Genomic DNA, 22,468 nt, shown 5'->3' on the forward strand with positions numbered 1-22,468 from the left:
CATGGATCCATAGAGAAACTGTAGAGAGATCCGACTAGTGACACATTTTTAAAGTGCATGTAAACCACTTCACAAATAGGGGCTAAAAACATTACAACTCTGGCGTAAAGACTGAGAACAGTTTTTCTCCAGTCTTCTGTTCTGGATTTGTTTTTGCCGTGTCTAATAATATGGCTCAACAACAACACAGAGCTATCGTTAGCATAACTCATAAACGTCTGTGCAATTTTTCAGTGGGTCACTCATGACTAACTACACCTGCTCCTACACTACTGACTTTAATTTGCTAGTCAGCTGAGATTTCCATGTACATGTACATTCTTTACGAATAAATGCATCTTGTCTGATTATAATGATATCCAGAAAGCCTGATGTAGAGAAGAACAGAAAGCACATCATGGTTTTAATTCAACAGATAAATCAGACTTATTTGGCCAAGTTTTGACAGTATTGTATTTATGTTTGAACAATTTAGAGGTAAACCCTTTTTGGTCGGTCTGCTGCTGAAGTTAGTAAGGTCATACCTGTCATAGGTGGTTTGCAGTTAAAAGAAAAAGAAAACGCAGAAAAGAACTACCTTCAGATTCCTTAGGCTGACAGACAGTGATATACCCTCCTGTAACCCTGAGACCAACTGTTTGTTAACCACAAGTCTTCAGCTGCCATCTTTCCAACCACACAATTCTATGAGACTATTCCATGCACGAACGCACACACACACACACACACACACACACACACACACACACACACACACACACACACACACACACACACACACACACACACACACACACACACACACACACACACACACACACACACACACACACACACACTCGATAAAGAAAAATATGGAGACAGACAGGGACATATCTCCGTTGAAATGCTACAAGGTGCTACAGGGTCAAAATGAATGGACTGCTAAGAATTTGCAAGAAAAACAGAATAAGGTGGAAAACATGGTGTTCAATTGGTTTTATTACTGTTTGAAAAAAAAAGTTAAAGACCAGAAAAAGGCTGGAGAAAAATGTCTGCTGGAGCCAGTTTAAAGGATTTACTGATGTTTCTTGACCTCCCTGTAATTGCTTCAAAGCTAAAAAGTAATTTGCCTCACTCACCAACACTGATTAGCTGGGAAACTTTAAACTCCTATTTTCACAAACATCCGGTCTGCTAAAGTGTCCTTGAGCAAGACTCTATCCACTTTCCGAGTACTGTACTGACCTCAAGAGTATTTCTCTACAGGGGTCAATAAAGGAATTTTTTGGAACACAGCAGAAAAATACATCAATCTGTCCTTGTGGTACAGTAAAAGTACATGCTCAAAGAGCGAACCAGATTTTAAAAACATTAAAGGAACGGATATAAAACATTTTGCATAGGTCTAGGCTGTTTGATGTGATATAATAGCACAGCAATCAAAATAACTCAAGAACAGTGTGGCATTTGACTAGCAATGGATCATTTAAGAAGGTCCTGGGTTTAAATCTAGTAGAATTCATAAGAAATATTTTGTCCTTTCACACGTGGATTGCCTCTAGATCAGGGGTCACCAACGTGGTGCCCGCGGGCACCTGGTAGCCCGCGGGCAGCCAATACGGTGCCCGCGGGCTCACTTCACTTCACCTCACTTGCATGTATCCGTATGATCTGTCAGTAAAATATCTTTGATATTGTTTATAAAAACTGGTAATCGTTAGGAGTAAGCACTGGAAGGAATGTGTATGCATTTGAATGCATAATATTAATAATTTAAATGGTAAACAAACAAAAAAATATTATATGGTAGCCCTCCATATTATTTTTTACCCTTAAGGTAGCTCTCTGACTCAAAAAGGTTGGTGACCCCTGCTCTAGATGCTTCAGCATCCTGCTGAAGTTTAAAATTCTGTTTTTTCAGCCCACTCCAGATGGCCAGTGGTATAAAATGCGTGAGCTTGGCAGTCTAGAAGATGCATGTTCAATGTTTTTTCCGTGCTTGCCCTTGAGTATGAATAATCAGGTAGGATAGATGGATCTTGCCATAGAAAGTCATTCCATGTAGGACAGGGGGTAAATAACCAAAAATGATGTGGTGTGAAATCAATAAAGGGGGCAAATGTGCACTTTTCAGGGTCCGTGACAAGAGCAGTTTGTCTGTGTGTTCATGTGCATGTCCTATCATGGCCTCTCCTCTCCATCTTCATCAACTGGTGCAAAACAGCCAAGACTCAATCACAGCAGGAGCACTATGTGCCGATGTGTCAACTCGTCCGTCATTCAGAAGTGGTGGGGGAGGATTCAGGGAGGAGGCGGAAGGGGAAGGAGGCCAGAGGACATGTTTTTTGCGAGCAAACACATGACAATGATGAGCCTGCCGTGTCGCCGAGGCAACAAGCAGCCTCATCCATTATTCATCTGGGTAACAAAGTGATAAACGAGGTAAATGAAGAGGAACAACGGCAGCGAAAACCATGCCAACTGACCAGAAGACATTTAGAAGGCGGCAGCACCAGTGGCATCCTGAAGTGCATATTAATTTGCAAGGTAAACAACAACGTCCTGAACACAGGGTCAAAGCACAAGAGCGCTCATCCTTTCGAAAAGTAACATGGAGCAACTCCATATATTCAGAAAAGGGGATGTTTTTCAGAAAGAAAAAGATCATGTGCTTAAGCAGGCCAGTGAAGACATACAGGTGTTACTGTGCTGGCATTTCTGCAGCATCAACACCTGTATGGTGGCTAGTTCTCACATTGTCAATCACCCAGCTACCATTTGCACCCAGCACCCTTCACACAAGACACTTCAGCACTTTCCAACATCTGAAAACAGACTACTAACCCTCTTTTCAGCACAAGCAGAAGCTCCAAACAGTTACATCAGTCTACCAGGAAAGGTAGAGAGAGCACAAATGATACCACAGGTCTCACATGTCATGCCAAATTCATGCAACACGATCTGTGCGAGACAGCAGGAGAAAGAATGATTACCCTGTTGCTACGGTAACACCTCGAATGCTGAAAACACCATGCCGTGGTCTGAAACATGCTGATTTGTGAGAATTAATTTGGAAAACCATTCCAGTGAAGATGGCCATGGACGGATGAAAGAGAAAAATACGAGATGGAGGACATTCAGACAGAGATTCAGATACAGTGAGTGGAATACAAGAGGAAAGAGAGAGAAAGAGATGTCTTTTCTCACAGCAATTGAGAAGCAGTGCTTCAGACAATCTGGGTCACTTCCGTCACTGCATTTCTATAAGGCAAGCAAAAAACACCTCATCTGCCATTCATTTCCATTCCAACACCTGCAAGCCATTTGCATGCTGCCAAGTTTACCTCTACTTTTCATTTCTCCGCGTGCCACTACATTTTCTGAATGATAACATACTGGCAATTTCCACACTGATGTATAGCACGGGCCGGGACACAACACCACCTGCATCCAAATCAGAGGGAAATAGTGATCCTTTTTCCAATCTTGTCTTTCTTTCTCTCGCCTCATCCATTCGCCTAGTCCCAGACCTCCTCTCAAGTTACCACCATCACCCCTTCTACCCTCATGATCTAATCCAGATCTTTGCCATTTGACCTTTATGAGTCCTTGCAAGGCCCCGAGACTCCCAGGGGACACAAAGCAAGATCGTATGTCTCGACTTTCCACAGCAACAAATGAAGCAGGCGCTCAATAGCTCACCTGATTGGCTGTCATGCAAGCCATGCCATCATTACTAATCGTGGAGAGTCACAGGACCTCAGCGGTCTTGCATACTGGTATTGTTGGTAAATCATTCTTAAACAAGCAGATTATTTTTACATTTTATTCCTAAATCCAGTTACAGTGTAGACCAGGCTTGTTTTTTTTTTCAGCACTAAGAATTAATGTGAGAATGGAAATACTGTAGGAAAGAGTCACTCTGCTGGTCTGAGCTGATCCCGATATCATAGTCAGAAGACCACAAAAACACAGTTTTGGCATGAGGCTGTCTGAATGCATCCATATTCATGAGCATTTAAAGCACCTTGCAATTATTACATTTGGAGAGCCTCAAAATGTCAGAGCGATGAAACCATTTGGGAATTTTGAGGATTAAGAACCTGCATGCAGCACTTCATGTTTACCTATCAGGTCAGTGTCTGAAGCTTCATACAAAATATGAATATGAGAGAAAATAAGTAATCTAACAGTGACAAGTCCTACTTTCATAATACTTGCGCTTGTTAGTAAAACAGGATTTCACTCCATTGGTAATATTTACATTTCTGTTGTTCTTTATGCTTAGCATGAATTTATCTCAGTTTTTCTTAAAAGGTACAGATTGCATTACAGATTGTGCATGTCTAAAGGCTACTACAAAATGTTTCATTATCTACAAATAATGTGTGGGCATCTTTTGCTCAACAACGCCACAGTGACATCCTTGAAGATATTAATTTGTCTTGAACATTATTGATAATACTCAATCAGTTTAGCGTAGTCAGAATCTGAGATGTGGTTAAAAGTGTGTCAAAGAACTGAACAGTTTTAACAAATTTTTAACACTTGCTCACACCTTGGGAAAGCACGTATATGTTCATGTTTTGGGGGTTGTAGCAGTCCTGTGATGGAGAATGGAAAAGCCCCTTAAGAGGAAAGATGGGGAGAGGGAGAAAGAGATCATCAGAGCCATTACTGCATGATAAATGATTTGCTAGCTGGTGAGTTGCCCCGGGGGAGGTGGTGGTTCGGAGTGAGTGAGAGTGTGTGTGTGTGTGTGTGTGTGTGTGTGTGTGTGTGTGTGTGTGTGTGTGTGTGTGTGTGTGTGTGTGTGTGTGTGTGTGTGTGTGTGTGTGTGTGTGTGTGTGTGTGTGTAGATGAGTGGGTGTGTGGGCGATGATTCAGTGAGTGGTTGGGGGTTTAAACCTGTGGCTTACCTCTACTAGGATCCCTTGGTACTTATGTTTTGCTAATGCAGTCTGCTGCATTAGAAGCAGAGTGTGGGTCTGAAGCCACACACACACACACACACACACACACACACACACACACACACACACACACACACACACACACACACACACACACACAAAACAACTGAACTCCTACTATATGAATTCACACTTGCTGGAGGGGGGGGGGGGGGGGGGTCTAACACACACATATGCAGTCACACACACACACAAGCTAACTGAACTATGTGCACTTTCTATCACAGACAGAGACACACAATCCAACATCTTCACATACACACTACCTCACACTTGTTCTCTCCCTCTCTCTCACTCACACACACACACACACACACACACACACACACACACACACACACACACACACACACACACACACACACACACACACACACTGCAGGCAATCACATCTCTGGGGAGAAAAAGCTGGAGCCACAGCCGAGCTCAGAAGAGGAGAAGGCAAATTAGCGCAGAGTTGAAAGAGCAGAATGGTGCAGGGGAGAAATTGGTGGAGAGGCCAATGAGGAAAGCTGGTGAATATCTCAAAGGGGGTAAAGAAGTGTGAGTTTTTAAGATATCCAAAGGGTGAGAGAGGTGTGAGAGGATAGTGAGACACTAAAAAGTTAGGTGATGCAGTAAATAACATGTTAGGAGCATGCAAATGGTGAATGAACAGCAAAATAAAGGGGAGGGAGCAGAAGGCAAGGAGGGTGAGAGGACGGGTGAGGCAGCAAGAGGGTAATCGCTGGTGGGACAGGTGCAAGCAGCTCCTGCCAAAACAGAGCAAGAACCTCAGAGGGGAAAAGAGGGAGAGAAATTGAGCAGTGTAACCCTCAGGACCCTGCTGTCAGCAGAGAAGAGCGGTGCATACAGGTTGATGTGTGCACGTGTGTGCCTACATCGTTGTATTTTGCACACTGCAGTGGCAGGTCTGAGAGTTTGTGTCAGACTCCTTGGCTTCTACATAGTTGAGATTGGAAAGCATTTCTAGTCTGATAGACCCCAAGGGGAAGCTATTCGTGTTGGGTTAAGACAGCCCGCTTGCCCATGTCTGCCTGCTCCCACCTCTGGATTAAAAGAGGAAATGAGGATGAGCTCTGGCTCACAATATGAGTAACAAATGAATAACCAATTCTGGTTCTATGCTTAGAGCCGTGTGGAAATATGAAGAAACAGAATGTATGAATTAAGTGGAAACTAGTTTTCTTCTTCAAGCTCAAGATTGCTTTGCATGAGTTAGAGTCATAGAGCCTCTGGTTAATTTTGATGGGAAGTTTTCACTATTTTTATGAGAAAAGGTTTGTGATTATAATGAATTAAGAAAAACTAATGACAGGTAGATACTGGTAGGTACTGAAAATATCTAAAAACTACAACAGCAATGAGTGTTGATATTTACATACTGTATACAGTACATTTTGCATCATCGACACCAACAGAAACCGTTGTCAATGTATGCAGTTCTGTTTCTTCTGTTTCTTACCATCTTTATCCTCTTTCTCTCTTAAACTTATCTTGCAAAATTTGTTGAAGGTGGATTTTTATTGTTGTTTGCGGCCACCTTGTTGTTGCCCGGTATTGTCTTGGTTTTAGCATTACTTCTTCACCTAAACTGTGTGTTGTCAGGGCAGAAGGACAATGATTCAGGGCTTTAGTGCCAAAAAAAGCCTGAAAATCCTGTCTGCTGATGATTGTATCTAGATATTGAAGTACAAAAGTTGCAGACTTGAATTGTTATTTGTTTTGGTATATGTCATTGTTAGTGTGGACATAATTGAGAGTTTCAAATACATTGTGTCTAAATGTACTGAGCTATAGAATTTCAATATCACACATTAGGGAAAGCCCAGGTGTCTGACCTTGGCTCAAACCAGGATTTGGCTTCAGAGCTCAAATAGCAGATGATGCAAGACATAACTTAGAGTAAGCTTGATCATCCCCTGAGCAGACTTTATCTTTGCTCAGTCTCACATCCCCAGGTCAATAATGTTGACTCATCGACCAGCCCTTCCTCTGTTGTTGATAAAGCACACTGAAGCCTTTTAGCCTTCTGCTTTGGCTCATAAAGAAGAAACCAAGCAAATGACCCCAGAGGACTGATGAAGTCCCAGGAAAACAGAGGCAGGTACTAAAGAGAAACCCATTCACATGCAGGAATGAGCAATGTGTAGTTTGTGTGGTGGTTTTCCTTCTAAAGGCCACATTATACTTCTCCGACTGCGTATGCGTTATCCGACTGTGTAACCACGGAGACCACTCGAGCCTTCATACTTCTGCATCGTGGTGACAGATACGTGCTGCAATTTCCCACCTGATCAGTAGGGGTCGCTGCGCAAGGTTGTTGTGCTTCAGGCTACAGTGAGCAATGGCGTCCGAGAAAGAAAGAGAGAAAGCATAACCTACGCAGAGCACTTTACACAGGAGTATAAATTGGGCTTAAAACTCACAAAACTCATATTGGCATTTGTCCAGCAGGATAAGATTTAAAGTGGTGATGATCTGTAGGTAGAAGGCCCAAGACTTGACCTATAAGAGTATTCAAGCTCTTCTTCCCTCACATTGCCCTCCATCTTATCAATCGGGAAATCAGCTGCCTAATGGACAGGTAGTGCTTAAAACTGAGCAGGAAGGATTGAAGGATTGAGGCAAAAGAGTCACAAAAACAGTCCATGAAATGGACAATCAAAGCAGTCCTGTTTGAAGGACAGACAGCAAACTGCCGTAAGTATATGAGTCAAAAAAGGCCTGGCCTGAAGAGGTGAAGATAAAGATTATTGTCTTTTGAGACTGAGAGGAACACAAAATAATTCACCTGGAAATCAATTTCCATCACATCTATTACAGACCACTGATGGACCGAGAAAGAGAGGGACCAAGATAGACAGACCAAGAAAGACTCTAATTTCCCCTTTTTATCCGCGTTGTATTTTTCTTCTCTCTTTCACTGCCCAAACCATTTCCACAGCAGAGTGCACTGGCTACAAAAAGACATCTGCAGTCGATCATGACAAACAGTCTGCATTGCTCCCATTTGTTTCCCTAAAAACCACAGAGCTGCATGAGTAAATGCTGCAGCTGCTGTATCACCAATGGACTCTTTCAGTATTAAATCATTACATCAGGAGCAAAGATTTTGTGAATGTTGACATATCTGCAGCTGCAGATATAAATATATAAATTATCACCAATGTTTTTAGTGACCAAACTCAAACTCTGAGCTATAAATTCCCCCTTTTTTTATTTGACACATTTTTAAGAAGAAAAAGGAATGGAGAAGAAAATCTTGTTAGAGACAAGCCTTAGCAAGAGATAACATTTGCCTGTGAAACAAACTAATGAGATTTCAACTCCATAGTTGATGGTGAAGAAGAGGGCAGATAGCACCATGAGTGGACAATACTTTTATTTCTTTTCCTCTAAAATAAAAGCAGGTCATAAAATCTACCCCATTCCCATTGTTGAATAGAAGTGGAGTGATGCAGTGAAGAGAAAGAGCAAAAAGAGTATCAGATTTGCCACTTGTATAAAACCTCTTCTTTATTATATCAAGAGCACTGGAATCTCTCATCCTCCAGCCAAACCATGCAGCTGAACCACCAATTTCTCTAGTTGTGCCTGCAGAGTCCTTATTATCAACCAGAGGAATCAGAGGTGATGTGCCCGAGTGTGCACATGTGGAGAATGGAACTGCTGGATAAGGCTGAGGATATGAAGCAGGGGGAGGAGATGCGATGAGTGACTGGGGGTGGGTTTGTAGGTCACTGTAAATGTTTAAAGCTTTATGCTGATGAACTGACATTCTTTCAGTCTTTCCCTCATTCGTGGAAGGATGAACTCTGCGCACCCCCAATGCCACTCGCATAGACACATTTCTCACTCATTTGCAGGCATGAGCCACCTGCTCCTAAGATCCTGCTTATATTCTTCCTCACCTCTCAGCACACCAATTAAGCAGGTATGTGACAAGATGGCCAAAAGTGCCAATTAGGGCAACCTACCTCTGCTACATGTCCCCTTGTACCCTCCTCACCTTACCGTTTTCCCATTAGCATCTCCCCTTTTCCTCTCACCACTGGATTTTAATAGATTTCTATGCCAGTATCACTCTTCCAACAATGCTGCTTTCCCTGGCAAAATGACAATAGTGAATAATGTACCTTCAATAGGCCCACTTAACCATTCAGTCCAAAAGCAGGGACAGACGTTTAAGTTTTGAGCATGTATAATTATATAACCTGGAGTATACATCACTATTGTTACATGTACTACATTATAAAACTATGGTGATGGATAAGGAAGGAAAAAAATAATTCAGAAATGTTTAGCAATAAGGACCTGTTTATCTTATCAATTAGGACCCATAATCTTTCTTGAAATGACAAATGGGGCTTGCCACAGGGCACAATCACCTTGTAAATAACGTACTTTGATAAATAAATCCCCAAACCTGTTTATTCAATTTAACATACTGTGGATTATAACCTCATTTCAGTGATAATGTGAGGAGACAACATGAGGAAATTAAAATGAAGGTCTCGAAATTCCATGAGTTGTTTCCACATAACCCCCTCCCCCCAACAACAAAACTCAATTGTCTCTCAGAAAAAATGTAGTTCAATTTTGAAAAATAGAGTGAAAGCCAAAGGGCAATGTGTTTGCCATTTTTCTGTTTGATTAACTATCATTTCACACTGGTGCAGTTGGAGACACATAATTTCAAACGTGTAAGTCATTAAGGATTCAGTGGAAGTCGGACTGTTAATGGCGTTTAGATGCTGGCTCCTACGCCCTACTTTATGGGGCATGCTTAACAGAGCGTATTTTGGGTGCTTACAGTTCAATCATAAAGGGCCATATGTTGCATTGATACTTCCTTGACTGTTGCAAACAAGGCTCCTCACTGTTACAGCATGTGGCCATGCAGCTGAGTGAAAGCTAACACGTCAAAACCAAAATTCATCACTGTCGGTGATGATAATTGGAGCAGAAAAAAAAGGAAGAAAAGCACACTCCGTGCTGCTGGTGTGATTAAAGGCATCACACGGGCATACACGCTCTGTTTTGGCAGCTTCTTTTCTTGCTTATGTTGAAAATGTAGCCATATTGCATTGTTCAGATGTCAAGCAAGATCCATTACATGGTGTAACACAGAACACAGTGTGCACAGCGCAGTGGACCATGTTTTGGAGCTGAATGGTGTTTGTGTGACTGGTTAGAGGTACAGCGAAGCCTCCAGCCATATTTAGTGTGACAAACAAGACATAACTTTGCCGTTCTACATTGGGTGTGGCCTGGATTTACACAAAGCCCCCAGTGGGTCAGTGCCTAAGGAGCAGGTCTGTCTATGTATGAATAAATGGATGGATGGGTGTATTGGGGACAAGGGAATGATCCAGGGTGAGGGCCAGCAATAGGAAGCTGGAGGAGTAATAGAGGTAAAGCATTTGGATATGTTGGGGAGATGCAAACATGACAGTCAGATATGGAGAATCTGGTTTATCACTTGAGCATCTATTTCAGAATATACTGGGGTAGAAATTTCAATCCAAATCTCAAAAACATATGCACATTAAATATATCAGCATATACATTTTATTATATATTTATTTATTTTTAAATGTGTGCTACGTAAGTCTCTTATGATCCAAATCCACAGCTGGTGCCATTACCTTTAACCCCCATTTCTCTTCAGCGCAGGTCTATGGATAAAACGCCATAGACACACATCGAGACAGATCTGCTAATGGAGACCTCGCCCCATTTCTGTCCCAGGAGGATGTCCGTCCTGACAAGGAAATGGAGGTTATGGGGGGCAATTGGCAAAGTAGGAGGTCGTGGGTGTGTTCGCATGGGACAGGACAGGGTAAGAATTCTGGGTCAGAGACTCTGCGCTGGCCTCCTAATCTGGAGATGGATGACTGGATGGCGTGGGGGTATATGCGCACACACTACCAGATGGAACACCCCCTATCCACATTTACCTACTTAGTATGCCTCTGGGCATGTGGAAACACACACACACACACACACACACACACACACACACACACACACACACACACACACACACACACACACACACACACACACACACACACACACACACACACACACACACACACACACACACACACACACATATCCTTTTCTATGACCTCCTACATATACAGTAGGGGCGATCATGGGTGAAAAGGATTATTTTACCCTAACCTACATATTCTGACCCCCCATGGCCAACTGGGTTATGATAGAGGGACTGCCCTTGGCATCACAATAACAGTCAGACACCACAATATCAAAGCAGATTTGCACTGGTTACTCCGTCACAATAATGACAAAAGCTGATGAAACAGTAGCTCAAACGATAAATTAAATATGAATATGAATATGAATATGAATATGCATATGCATGAACCACTGCCTTGCTTTCATAGGTTCCCGCCCCATTTTCCTATAAATGATCAGATGATGTTCTCATAATATTTAAGATTCAGATACAACTCAGCTTTTCCTCCCTCTCATTTCTGATTCCTGTCACTCTCAGCTCTGTTTTTCTTTATAGCAGATGTACCATAAAAAAACATCATTAAACCAAAATACCTCTGTGACAGCATATTTCTTTCTGAGGTGAAGTTGTTTCTCATGTGGAAAAATTGCAATGTCCTCAGTCTGATGTGATTGTCATTCATGAAGCTTTGAGGAGTGTAAACCTTGAGAGAAGGAGATTTGACTCTTCAGAATCATGGATTAAGGAGGAGCTGGTCAGCTAGTGCAGCCACCTCCCTATGATTAGTGCATTTGCGTCCCCTAGTGTGGCTACTTGTCCTAGCAGCCTGGCTGCTGCAATTGTAAAAATCTATGACAGTTATGAAAAACGCCAGGAGTTTAAAATTAGATTAAAAGAACATCCAGTGAAATCTGTGTTTTGTATGTTTATTTTAGTCAAACTGGAAAAGAAATGTAGCAGTTCTCCTCTCTTTGATGTTATATTAATTAACGCATCATTTGTTGAGCCATGTCAAAAAAAACAAAAAAAACATTAAACCTAAATAAAAGCATTTATGACACTTTACTTACAACAACAGTTAGCAGCCTTCAGCCAAATTAGAGTCTAGTATGGAGGGAAAACCGGACATTAAATTGTGGTCGTTTAATGTGCACATTAAAGAAACATCAATAACAATAATTTTCTGTGATTACTACATGAGAACATTGTAAGGTTAAGAAATCAGTATATTGAAAAAGTGAGCAGTTGTTATGGCATGTGCAGCAAATAGCCATAAGATGGCAGCAAAGGCAAAGAGTAGCCCAGCATCAGTGCCAGGACTGAGAACTCAACCCTCCACAAGTGAGTCTTAATCACTCTACACGGTATGCCTCCATCTCACCTCCTAAGTCACCATGTCTGATGAAGTACTTAATCAAAACATTCATTAACTAAGTGCAGTGGTCCATACTATATGTGTTTAAATCAGATCCATGAGATTTAAAGGTCACTTTTTTTGCCTATCAATATGGACCATATATTTAGGGATTGATATCTACTGTACATTTAAAGTAAGTATCACACAGGAATAGACTGCAGATTGATGAGTCTGGCTGGGACACAAGATCCGATGGAGCCTTGGAGATAAGAGTTTGTGCATTTTTTCAAGAATCATAGCAAGAAGAGAGGACAGTAAACACAGCTGAGGTGGTGCCTGCAGGTGACATGAGACAGAGCAAAGACAAGTAATAAGACCTGTGAGGAGGAACTTTGGATCACTGTAACTGCAAAGGTCCCTTTTCTGTCAGGTTAATTAAGTTCCAGCACTGAGAGACAGAGAGTGAGGGAGAAACTGAATAAGAAAGAGAAGAATATTACCCTACGAGTTAACAGCTAACGTCAGACTCAAAGGGGTGTCAGGGGGTGTCAAAAAGAATGTGCAGCTCAATAACCGTGCCTTTATTTTGTATAATGGCAGTGCATGTCACGATTTTACATTCTGCATTTAAGGTCACTTTGAAATTGCTTTTAAAAATGTTGAATCCTCGACAGATAGAGGATGACAGTGTTGTTTATTCTGTATTTTATTTGCTTTGTTTTGCTGAATTGTTGCCATTATCCACAATGACTATGCCCTGAATGACTGACCTTGTATCAAGTATCTGTTCTGCATTGTCTCGAAAACAGACAAAGAAAGTGATCACAATAGTATTCTGTTACAAATGCGATTACAACTGTTTGATGATGAAATATTCCTCTGAAGGTCCCTATAAGATAACCAAAGAAGTGTAAGAGTAGGAGTTGTCAGCCCTGCCTCGTTCCCAGCACTTCCGCTGATCATCGTTTGCTGTCTGTACCAACTCACTTTTTTCAGGCGCACACAAATGTGGCCAGATATTAACAAACATTCAAGGCCAATACACCTTATAATGGACACAACACATGTACAAAATATTAACTAAGCATGAATCTCAGAGGACTCTGACAGACATTAAAGAAAGGGGTAAAATCATTGTTGTACTGTATAACGGTTAACAGACTTCTGTAAACTAGTAGAAAACGTCAACATCAGCCAACATTATAAACAATCAATGAGCTTGGTCTGTTCAAGAATCTTCTAATTTGCAGATGTGTAAAATGTGTCTTTTTTTTATTTTGAACTTATGTCATCATGCATTTTCTTTACTTATCGCAGCAGCCACATGACTTTGAAGATCGAAGTGTTGTGTGGGTTTGATCACCAAAAATTGTGAAGTGCCATAAGAATGCTAAAGGGGTAAGTGGATAAGTGTTTGACAGGCGATTCTCTAATCACATAATGTCTTTGACTGTCTTAAAACAACCACAAAATAACTCTCTCAGCATTCCCATTGATAACATGACAAAATGAATAAACCAGACTAAGACTGAAAACATATAGCAAACAAGTCTATGCAAGTTGATAAGCTGAAATCAACAGTTGCTCCAAAGGACAAAACCCCAAAACATGAGGTAAAACTGTTGTGTAAGTGAGTCGACGTTTAGGGGCCAGCAGTGAAAAACCCATGAGTACAGCCCTTGACACTGGTCTATTTTGTGTATGTGTCAGCTCATTAGCCTCTTATCTGAGGAAGGCTGATTGATACAGAAGGTCAGGATGACCCTGACTACAGGGAGGTTTTCTGTTGGATTGATAGATGAGGATGTCTCCACACGAAGGCCGGGCTCCTGGAGAGACGCCAGGGGCCGAGGGGCCTCGCTCTGACCTCAACAAACACAGCAGAAAGGAAGCGAAACAGGGGAAGGAGTGAAGGGGACATGAAACGGGGTGTCAGTGATAAATAGACCAAGATAACATATGAGCCTGCTGCTTGTCTGGCCCAAAAATGGACATTATCTGTTTCAGATGAAGAGACATTGCATTGAAAAAAAGCATTTAAGACCAGGCAGAACAATCTAATAAACTACTTCCTGGATGGACTCTCCAAAATGTTATTTATTTTTAGGAAGTCAATTGGAACATTGCACCGAGTATACCTTTCTCCCTAACTACATTATCTTATTACAGAAGCTGCTGCACATAAAACACATCAAACATTATGAAGTCAGCGTCACAGGTCGCCAAGTTTAACTACTCACTAAAACAATTCACTCCTAAAGTAAATCTCTCTCTCTCTCTCTCTCTCTCTCTCTCTCTCTCTCTCCTCTCTCTCTCTCTCTCTCTCTGTCTCTCTCTCTCTCTCTCTCTCTCCACATGGTCATTTAATTTCCAGACTGTGAGTCAGTCTTATTGAATAAACAACCTTAAAGGCGATCAAAAGGTAAAGAGATATTTCCTCTTTGAGTGCAAGTCAGCTGCCAGAAAGTGTCCCACTACGACAACAGTCACAATACTATGATGATAAGCTGTGGAGATATAAAACATTAATGTCTAGCTGCCACTTATTGAGCATGCTCAGTATGCAGCCTTATTGTTAAATATGAATATCATGTATCCTCTTTGGTGACAAAGGCTAAAGAGTTAGAAGCTACAGGCCACCACCATCTGATTCTGATCAGTGCACCGACTGACCTCCAAAGGCAGACAGCAGATAATTGCATCCTCTCACATTTGGAAATCACATTAAAGTGCTGACAATAGAGTTCTGGCTCAGAAAAAAAAGTGATCACTGGAGCGGACAAGAGGAACAACAGATCTGCCTTTGGCTTGAGAAGAAAATTGGTATCTGCCTGATTCATAGCTAAGCCTACAATAGATGTCCTCTGCACCAGCATGCTTTGCTAATGATGCATTGCTTTTGAAAAGGGCCAAACTACCTGTTCCATGTTGAATAGGGCTGCTTGAAGATAATGCCTTTGTTCAAATAATAAAAGTCACTGGTGAGAAAAATGTCCTGTTTGACAAAGAAGACATGACAAGCAAAGAATCAAATGCAAGCGCCTGTCAAATTAAATGGAACCAAAGGGTAAAATAATGAAAATATCAGAAAATATGGATTCACAACTAAAGGCCATGGGTGTTTTGGAATGATGATGATGTCAAAACAACAGTTTCAACCAATTCTGGTTCATTTGTCCATTTGGTTAAGTTCACTTAAGTTCACTGGTGTGAGTGTAGTGTTATTTAATTTATTAAACATTTCATTTATTCAACATTTCCCATCCATTGTTTACCACTTTATCCTTCACACGAGGGTCTGGAGCCAATCCCAGCTGGCATAGGGTGAAAGGCAAAGTACACTCTGGACATGTCATCAGCTTATCACAGGGCAAACAAATATAGACACGCAATCGCACAATGTGTCCAATTAACCTAATTCCAAATATGAATGTTTTTTTTGTTTGTTTGTTGTTGCTGTATTACCCAGAGAGAACCAATGCGCATAAGATTGTGGAGAGCTGGGATCTGAACCGATGACCTTCTTGCTGTGAAGCAACAATGCTAGCCTCGTATGTAAATGCCAACAGTAAAACTAAAAGGAAATGTCACTCATGTTAATGAGGGCAAAGGGAATGAGCACACCTAGCTCAGCTGTCAAGCCGTTCTGGGCTGTGTTGCATTCTGCCTTTGCAGGTGCTTGTTTGCAGTGCCTTGCACTAGAGGATGGTAAACCTGTGGAGCGGTTAATGAGATCCCCAAGGAAACCAACACCAAGTCACAGACCGCTGAAGCACCAGAGCCTCTATAAACCCAACACACATGACTTTTGACCTCACCCCCACCACAAAATACTATGAATGTCTAAAGTCTCACTTAAGGTTTGATGCCACACAGAGTCCTGCAATGTTACACACAAACAACTATAGTATACTGTACTAAATACTGTACCCCTGTGTCAACCATGTTCCAGTAACCAAATACATGCATATCATCTGTATGAAATTTAAGACCTCTGTTTGTAATCTTGTCAACTAGAATGGGTGGGGAATGTCAGAATATTTCACATTTTCATTTGGTTTAGTTCACTTTCACACTGCACTTTTGTAAGCGGACCAAACTACCTGAACAACGTCACACAGTTACAACAGCTGCTCGTTTGGGGAAGTGTTGCCCGAAATGAGCAGTGACCAGAAAGAAGTAAAGCTTAATGAAGTAGAACAGTTGTTCACCACAAAAACAAACAATGGAGCAACACCAACTTAATCTAACCAATCTTGGGGTTTCACTTTCTGTTTTAAGTGGTCCAAACTGCTCTGTTGTGAAAGACACACAACAGTACCAACAGGGTTTTTGTACTATGTGTTCAAATTAATTCAAACAATACAATTCCCAAATAATTTATTTTTCTTCCAGAGAGCTGAAAAAGTAAGCAGTTGTGTGAAAACTAAAGACGCAATGACAGAACAGTTTGATAAAAGCAAGTGCTTACCTGCAACGATATATTTATGAGCTTCCGTAGGCAAACAGGGAAAGAGAACAGAAGGAACACAAGTTAGTTTGCAAAAGAAATGTCACACTGTAGCAGAATTATAAGAAGTAAGACAGCTGAAGAGGGAAATGGTGGATGTGCCAGAGATGAATGAGTGACAGGATGCAGATGCCACATGTAAAAATGAGTGTCACTATTGTACTTCACATATCAAACCGAATAGCACACACACACAAACACACTATTCTGGTCCAACTACTGGGGACCAGAGTCCGCGAACATTGAAATTTGTCAGTGTTTTTAGAGAATATTAACTTAAACACTCCAGAAACCATTTTGGTGGTCGTTTAATAACATATTGCACATAAACATACTGTAGCTAGTTTAACTCCCCTCTCCGCCTCTTCCTCTTTATCAGCAGCACCTGCAGCCTCACAGCAGGAGTCTGCTCATCTTTCTGTTCTTATCATCTAATTCATTTCCTGTATGGGATTTTAGATAAAGCGTCAGAGCTTTTCTGTGTGTGTCTTTACGTTCATGCAAGTCGCATCTCAGCTGGCAAAACAAAGGCAGAAGTAGGAACAGGTGCAGTGACTCACGAGTGAACGAGAGACCAAGGTTGAAGACACTGAGAGTTTTTATATGGACACTGTGTTTGAGGAGGAGTTGAGCTAACATAAAGCCATATTTTTTGGCAGGCCAAAAACGTTTTGAAAACCCTTTTTTCAGTTTTAACTCCATACTTCTTTACTCATTGACTAATTAATCTATCACTTTGTCCTCCACATGAGGGTTGTGGGGGTCCCTGGCGCCAATCCTGACATAGGGTGAAAGATGGGGGTTCACCCTGGACAGATCAACACTCTATCACAGGGCCATAGAGAAACAAACAACCTCCACTCTCACCTATGGCCAATTTAGCTGCCTGCACCAAATTCAAATTACTGATGCTCGCCTACAAAGTGCTTCATGGGTCTACTCCCACCTACTTAAATGCTCTCCTAAAGGCTTATGTTATTCCTCGACTACTCGTTCATCCAAGGATCGTCTGGCGGTGTCAGCACCCCGCAAAAGATAATCCCAACTCTTTTCATGTGTTGTTCATTGACCGAGCGCTACCAGAAGAAGAAGAGCATTTTCTGTCCTAGCACTTACCCTACAGCCCACTGTACCTACTGAGTGGAGTTCTTTCCAAGACTTCTTCTATGTAGTGTATTCCTCTCTTGTAAGTCGCGTTGGATAGAAGTGTCTGCTAAATGCTTAAAATGTAAATGTTACTTTAGAGTGCCAAATTTGCCTAACCCCCAAATCTCCCTGTGGGACTGTGGGAGGAAACCCACACACACGCAGGGAAAACTCCTTGCACAAAGGCCCTTATTCCGTCCAGGTCACAAACTTAGGTCTTCAAGCTGTAAAGGCAAGAGTGCTAAACACTACACAAACTGTGTGGACCAGTTCTTTACTCGTGTAATATTTTTCACATGTTCTCAGCCACTGTTTTGTGTGAATGTGTGAAGACAAGAAATTCTGAATTTGATTTGCAGTATCTATAAATTCAAGAGCCCAAAGCCCAGCACCAAAGAGGTAGATGGTATATACCTTAACAAACATTTTGAAAAAACACACACACAAAAACACACACACAGGGCCCTGTCAATCTGCTGTGTAGTCAGCTGATGCAGACTGAAAGTGAGGAGTTTTGACAACGCACATTAGAGGCTCATCAATAAAACATGGCTGGAAGCAGTTTACCGAGAAATAAAACACTGCCTGTTTGTGGTCTATATGTCCAGTAACCTAGCTCATTCTGTACAGACAGAGATTTGTAGCACAATTTTTCGTAGTTCATATGCTAAAGGAGAGAGCTGCTACAAAGGCACTGTAATTGCAAGAACAGCAACATTAATGCATGAAGCAAAGGAGCACAGTAAACTTATACCTGCAAGATTAAGCAGTTACAAACTACAGATGAAGAGGTTGGGAACAAAGAAAACATAGAAAGCACTCAAGGGTCTCACATGATGACCTAAAAACAGACAGAATAGATATTTGTGAGTGCTCCTTGTGCCAATTTGTTTTCATTATTTTATTATATTTTATTTTTTAAATCACTCATAAAATCATAAAATGTCCACACTTGGGTTCTAAGGTAAAATAATAAGGAGGAGGAAAAAATAAAGGTGCAGAGTTTCATTTGGCCTCAATATTTTACCTCCTCAGTTGCATGCCCTGGGCCTTGTAGTTTTAAGATAGCTTGAACAGTATTTCAGGTAAATGCATTTTGTGTGAACCGTCAAGGCATGCTTGTACACTTGGACTCTAACTGGCTGACCAACACAGCCGCAGTCCAGGCAAGAGTCGTATTGATAAAAAGTTAAGTAAGGAAGTTAAGTTCAACCACCATCACAATTAGAGCCACCCCCACCAAGGGAAAAAAGGAAAAATCCAGTAGTAAATCCACATAATAATCTCACACCCTGACAAAACAGGTGTTTTGATGGGTTTTGTCCTGGGGCGGGTATTAGTCGAGTGTCAGCTCTCCTCCTGTTCCACCCTCTTGCATTTCCCTCATCCTGCTTTCTCTGCTCTCATCCTGATCCTCATTATTCCAGACTCAAGTCTTTGGGGGAGCAAATGGTCTATTATCCAAAGATGGAGCTTAAGACAACTTAAAGCTCTGGAGGAGTGGCTATTTATTTGGGTTGAAAGACAGAGAGAGAAGGAGGGAGTGTGTGTCTGGCCTGGCGTTCCCATATCACTTAGGCTAATGTGATTAAGGGTGAGTGAGAGAGGGACAGAGGGAGAGAGGGAGGTACTTTAGCTCAGAGCATGTTAGTTCTAAGTGATTCATGTCAGGGAGAGTTGGGGAGGGCAGTCACAGGACTTCCACGTACACACATGTGTGATCACATTAAGATGGGGTTCATTCATTTTTAAATGCCTGGTACCAAAATTAGTGCGCATGAATGCACCCACACACACACATACAGACACACACAAATTCTCACTGGTGCCACTCAAAGTAGGAAATGAACAGTTCCTGTTATTAAAAGTTCACCTTACTCAGTTTTTTCATGTAGTTGCCAAACCTTCACACTTGAATGCAGCTCCATCTGAGCTATCTCGGGGAAATTAAGCAGCGGCATGAAGGACTGAGTGATTTTTGATCAATATCAATATAAATATGGTTTAGCTGATACAAATAAGTTTTTCTTTTCCTCTACTTTTTTACCTCTCCAAAGTAAATTATAGTGTGTGTGTGTGTGTGTGTGTGTGCGGGGTGTGTGTGTGTGTGTGTGTGTGTGTGTGTGTGTGTGTGTGTGTGTGTGTGTGTGTGTGTCTATTTTTATTTTTAATAACAATTTGCAGGACACATGGACACAGCCTCTAACGGCTCTTTTCCACTTTTTAGTACCGCCTCGCCTCGACACGGTTTGTTTGGTTTAACATTACTATTATAGTTCCTGCAGGAAACTGCTGTGACTTAAACTAGTGACTTGTAAAGTTGTTGATTTCAGTTTAACTGAATCATTAGAATCAGTTAATTAAAAAGATTTGTGCAGTACTTCCTGCATGACCGGAGCACAGACTCCGTCTGACACGGTCACAGAATACACTACTGAAAGTAGAGATTATCCCACGTTTTCAGGATATTTAAGTCTTTTTAACTGATCTACAGTGCTTTGATTCTTCTGCCTCTTCCTCTGACGGCACTCTGACCAATCAATCAGTGCATGGACGTCGCATATAGTATCGGCTCAGCTCGTTGGGAACCTCGCCTGAGCAGGTACAGGATACTATAGCAAATGGAAAAGCAAAATAACTGTGCCGTGCCATGCTGAAGCGAGGCGAGACGCTCTAGTGGAAACATGCCATAACTAACTCAAAACATATACAAATGCAAACAGAGCCGTCCTTCACCTGTCATCTTTGTATATGTTTCTCTTTCTCTGTCAATAAGAATAAACAACTTGTAACAGGGGAGCAGGGTCTTTGTCGCTGGCTCAGCTGTACACTAAGCAGAAAGAGACACCCACCACCCCCCTCCTCAGAGAATACTGTCCTGTCTCAAATAAGCAGGGTTTTACTGACAGGAAGAAAAATGAGTCATCCCTCCCTCCCATCTCATGCTCTATTGTACAGTTTAATTCACCTCCCTCTGTTTAACATGGGTTAAAGCTTTTGAAGGATGGAAGTCTATTTGTAGAAGAGCAGTCAGAGTGTGATCATCCAAAGTTAGGTTTTACTGGATTAACTGCATCCTATACTGTCACAGACTGTCTTCCAGGTATGACGTACGAGTGGACAACATCAGTGGGAATGAAAGCAGCATTTTTAGATCCCTGATTCAAAGGAAACTCATGGGAGCTTCAGACAACATGTGTGCGTCTGGACTGGAGAGCCTTTAGGTCAGCCACCAACAGGGCCGAGAACTGGGACATTTCTAAAGCACTTGGACCAGCGACTGCATTTTCTCACACGCACAACACCATGGGTTGTAAAAAGTCCTATCAGTGTCCAGCTGTGAGGTGTATACAACCCTTTCACTGTCCCCTCCTTTTCTCCAACACTTGAATAAATAGAGGCTGAGAAATGGGCCACAGGGTGAGAGGAGAAAAAAAGAGGGAAGGATCCTTTTGGTACTTGTTTACCTCATGCAACACATCCTTCATGTCGTCCCAGTTTATGTGGCTGCGGTGGACTTTGCCAAACAACTGCTCACCAGGAGAAAAAGAAAAGCTTGCATTGCTTATTTTCATTGTGGTGGATTTGCCTCAGCTGACAGGAAATGAGGCTTGTGCCACAGAGGATGAGCAGCATGCTCTCTCTATCCTGTTTCAAGCACCATTTTGGGTTTTCTTTTCATCTATTTATAAAGGTACAGTGGTGGATGTGAGCTGGATCCTGGTATCAAGCATGTAAAAATAGTTTCCTGCAGAGATACAGATTAGGGGAGCACGATTGTGTCCACATGGAATGTGCCATCGCAAGATTAATCTCAGCTACATCAATTTCATAATGACTCGTATTCATATGCAGCACAGTGGTGCTGTGATTATATATAAGAGCGGCTAGAAATGCAAAGCAGGTTTCAATTTCGCTCAAGAAGAATCCTTTCACAACAGTGTAATTTCACGCCATGCAAATCTGCAGCTCCTCTGTGGACCTGTGCCTGCCTTGATTAATTTAGTGCAGAGGAAAATAACAGATCCCAAAGCAGATATAAAGATCGAAAACCAGAGAGACTCAAGAACACGCATGTAATGAAAACTACAATATGAAGTAAATTGAGTTCACGTCTTTTACAGACCTTCATATTCAGTCTGGCATTAGAAATGTCACCGAAATTACAAAAGAGATTGAAGGGAATGGAAACATCTGACTCAACTCAGATGCCTCAAAGTTCCCCGTCTGTTTAAAGCTCAGCATCGAGATACCATGAGCTCAGCTACTTATTAGTGAGGGAGTGTTATCCATATGTAGACAAAAGAGCAGCCAACCTTGACTCACATTTACAGACATGCTTCTTGTAATGAAAAATATAATGTATTAGAACACCGTACACGACAGAACAGAAATGTATATTTATCTTGTATTTTCTTACTTTTTATATTTGTAAATGTTTGCACTGGAAAACCTGCACTTTTTATTTTGTTGTGCAATGCCTTGTTGTCACAATGACAATAAAGATTCTG

General features: G+C 41.6%; 1 protein-coding gene across 1 annotated transcript in view; it reads right to left on the reverse strand.

Annotated features, from left to right (window-relative positions):
* agrn (agrin) overlaps positions 1 to 22,468 on the reverse strand; it is a gene marked incomplete at both ends in the record, with an annotated part of 229,475 nt that overhangs the window by 142,373 nt on the left and 64,634 nt on the right. The window contains one exon of the mRNA XM_083895418.1: positions 16,773 to 16,793. Coding sequence (XP_083751544.1) covers positions 16,773 to 16,793 — 21 coding nt within the window. The remainder of the gene's footprint in view (positions 1 to 16,772; positions 16,794 to 22,468) is intronic.

Source organism: Microchirus variegatus (assembly GCF_963457635.1).
Source record: "Microchirus variegatus genome assembly, chromosome: 9".
NCBI classification, from domain to species: domain Eukaryota; kingdom Metazoa; phylum Chordata; class Actinopteri; order Pleuronectiformes; family Soleidae; genus Microchirus; species Microchirus variegatus.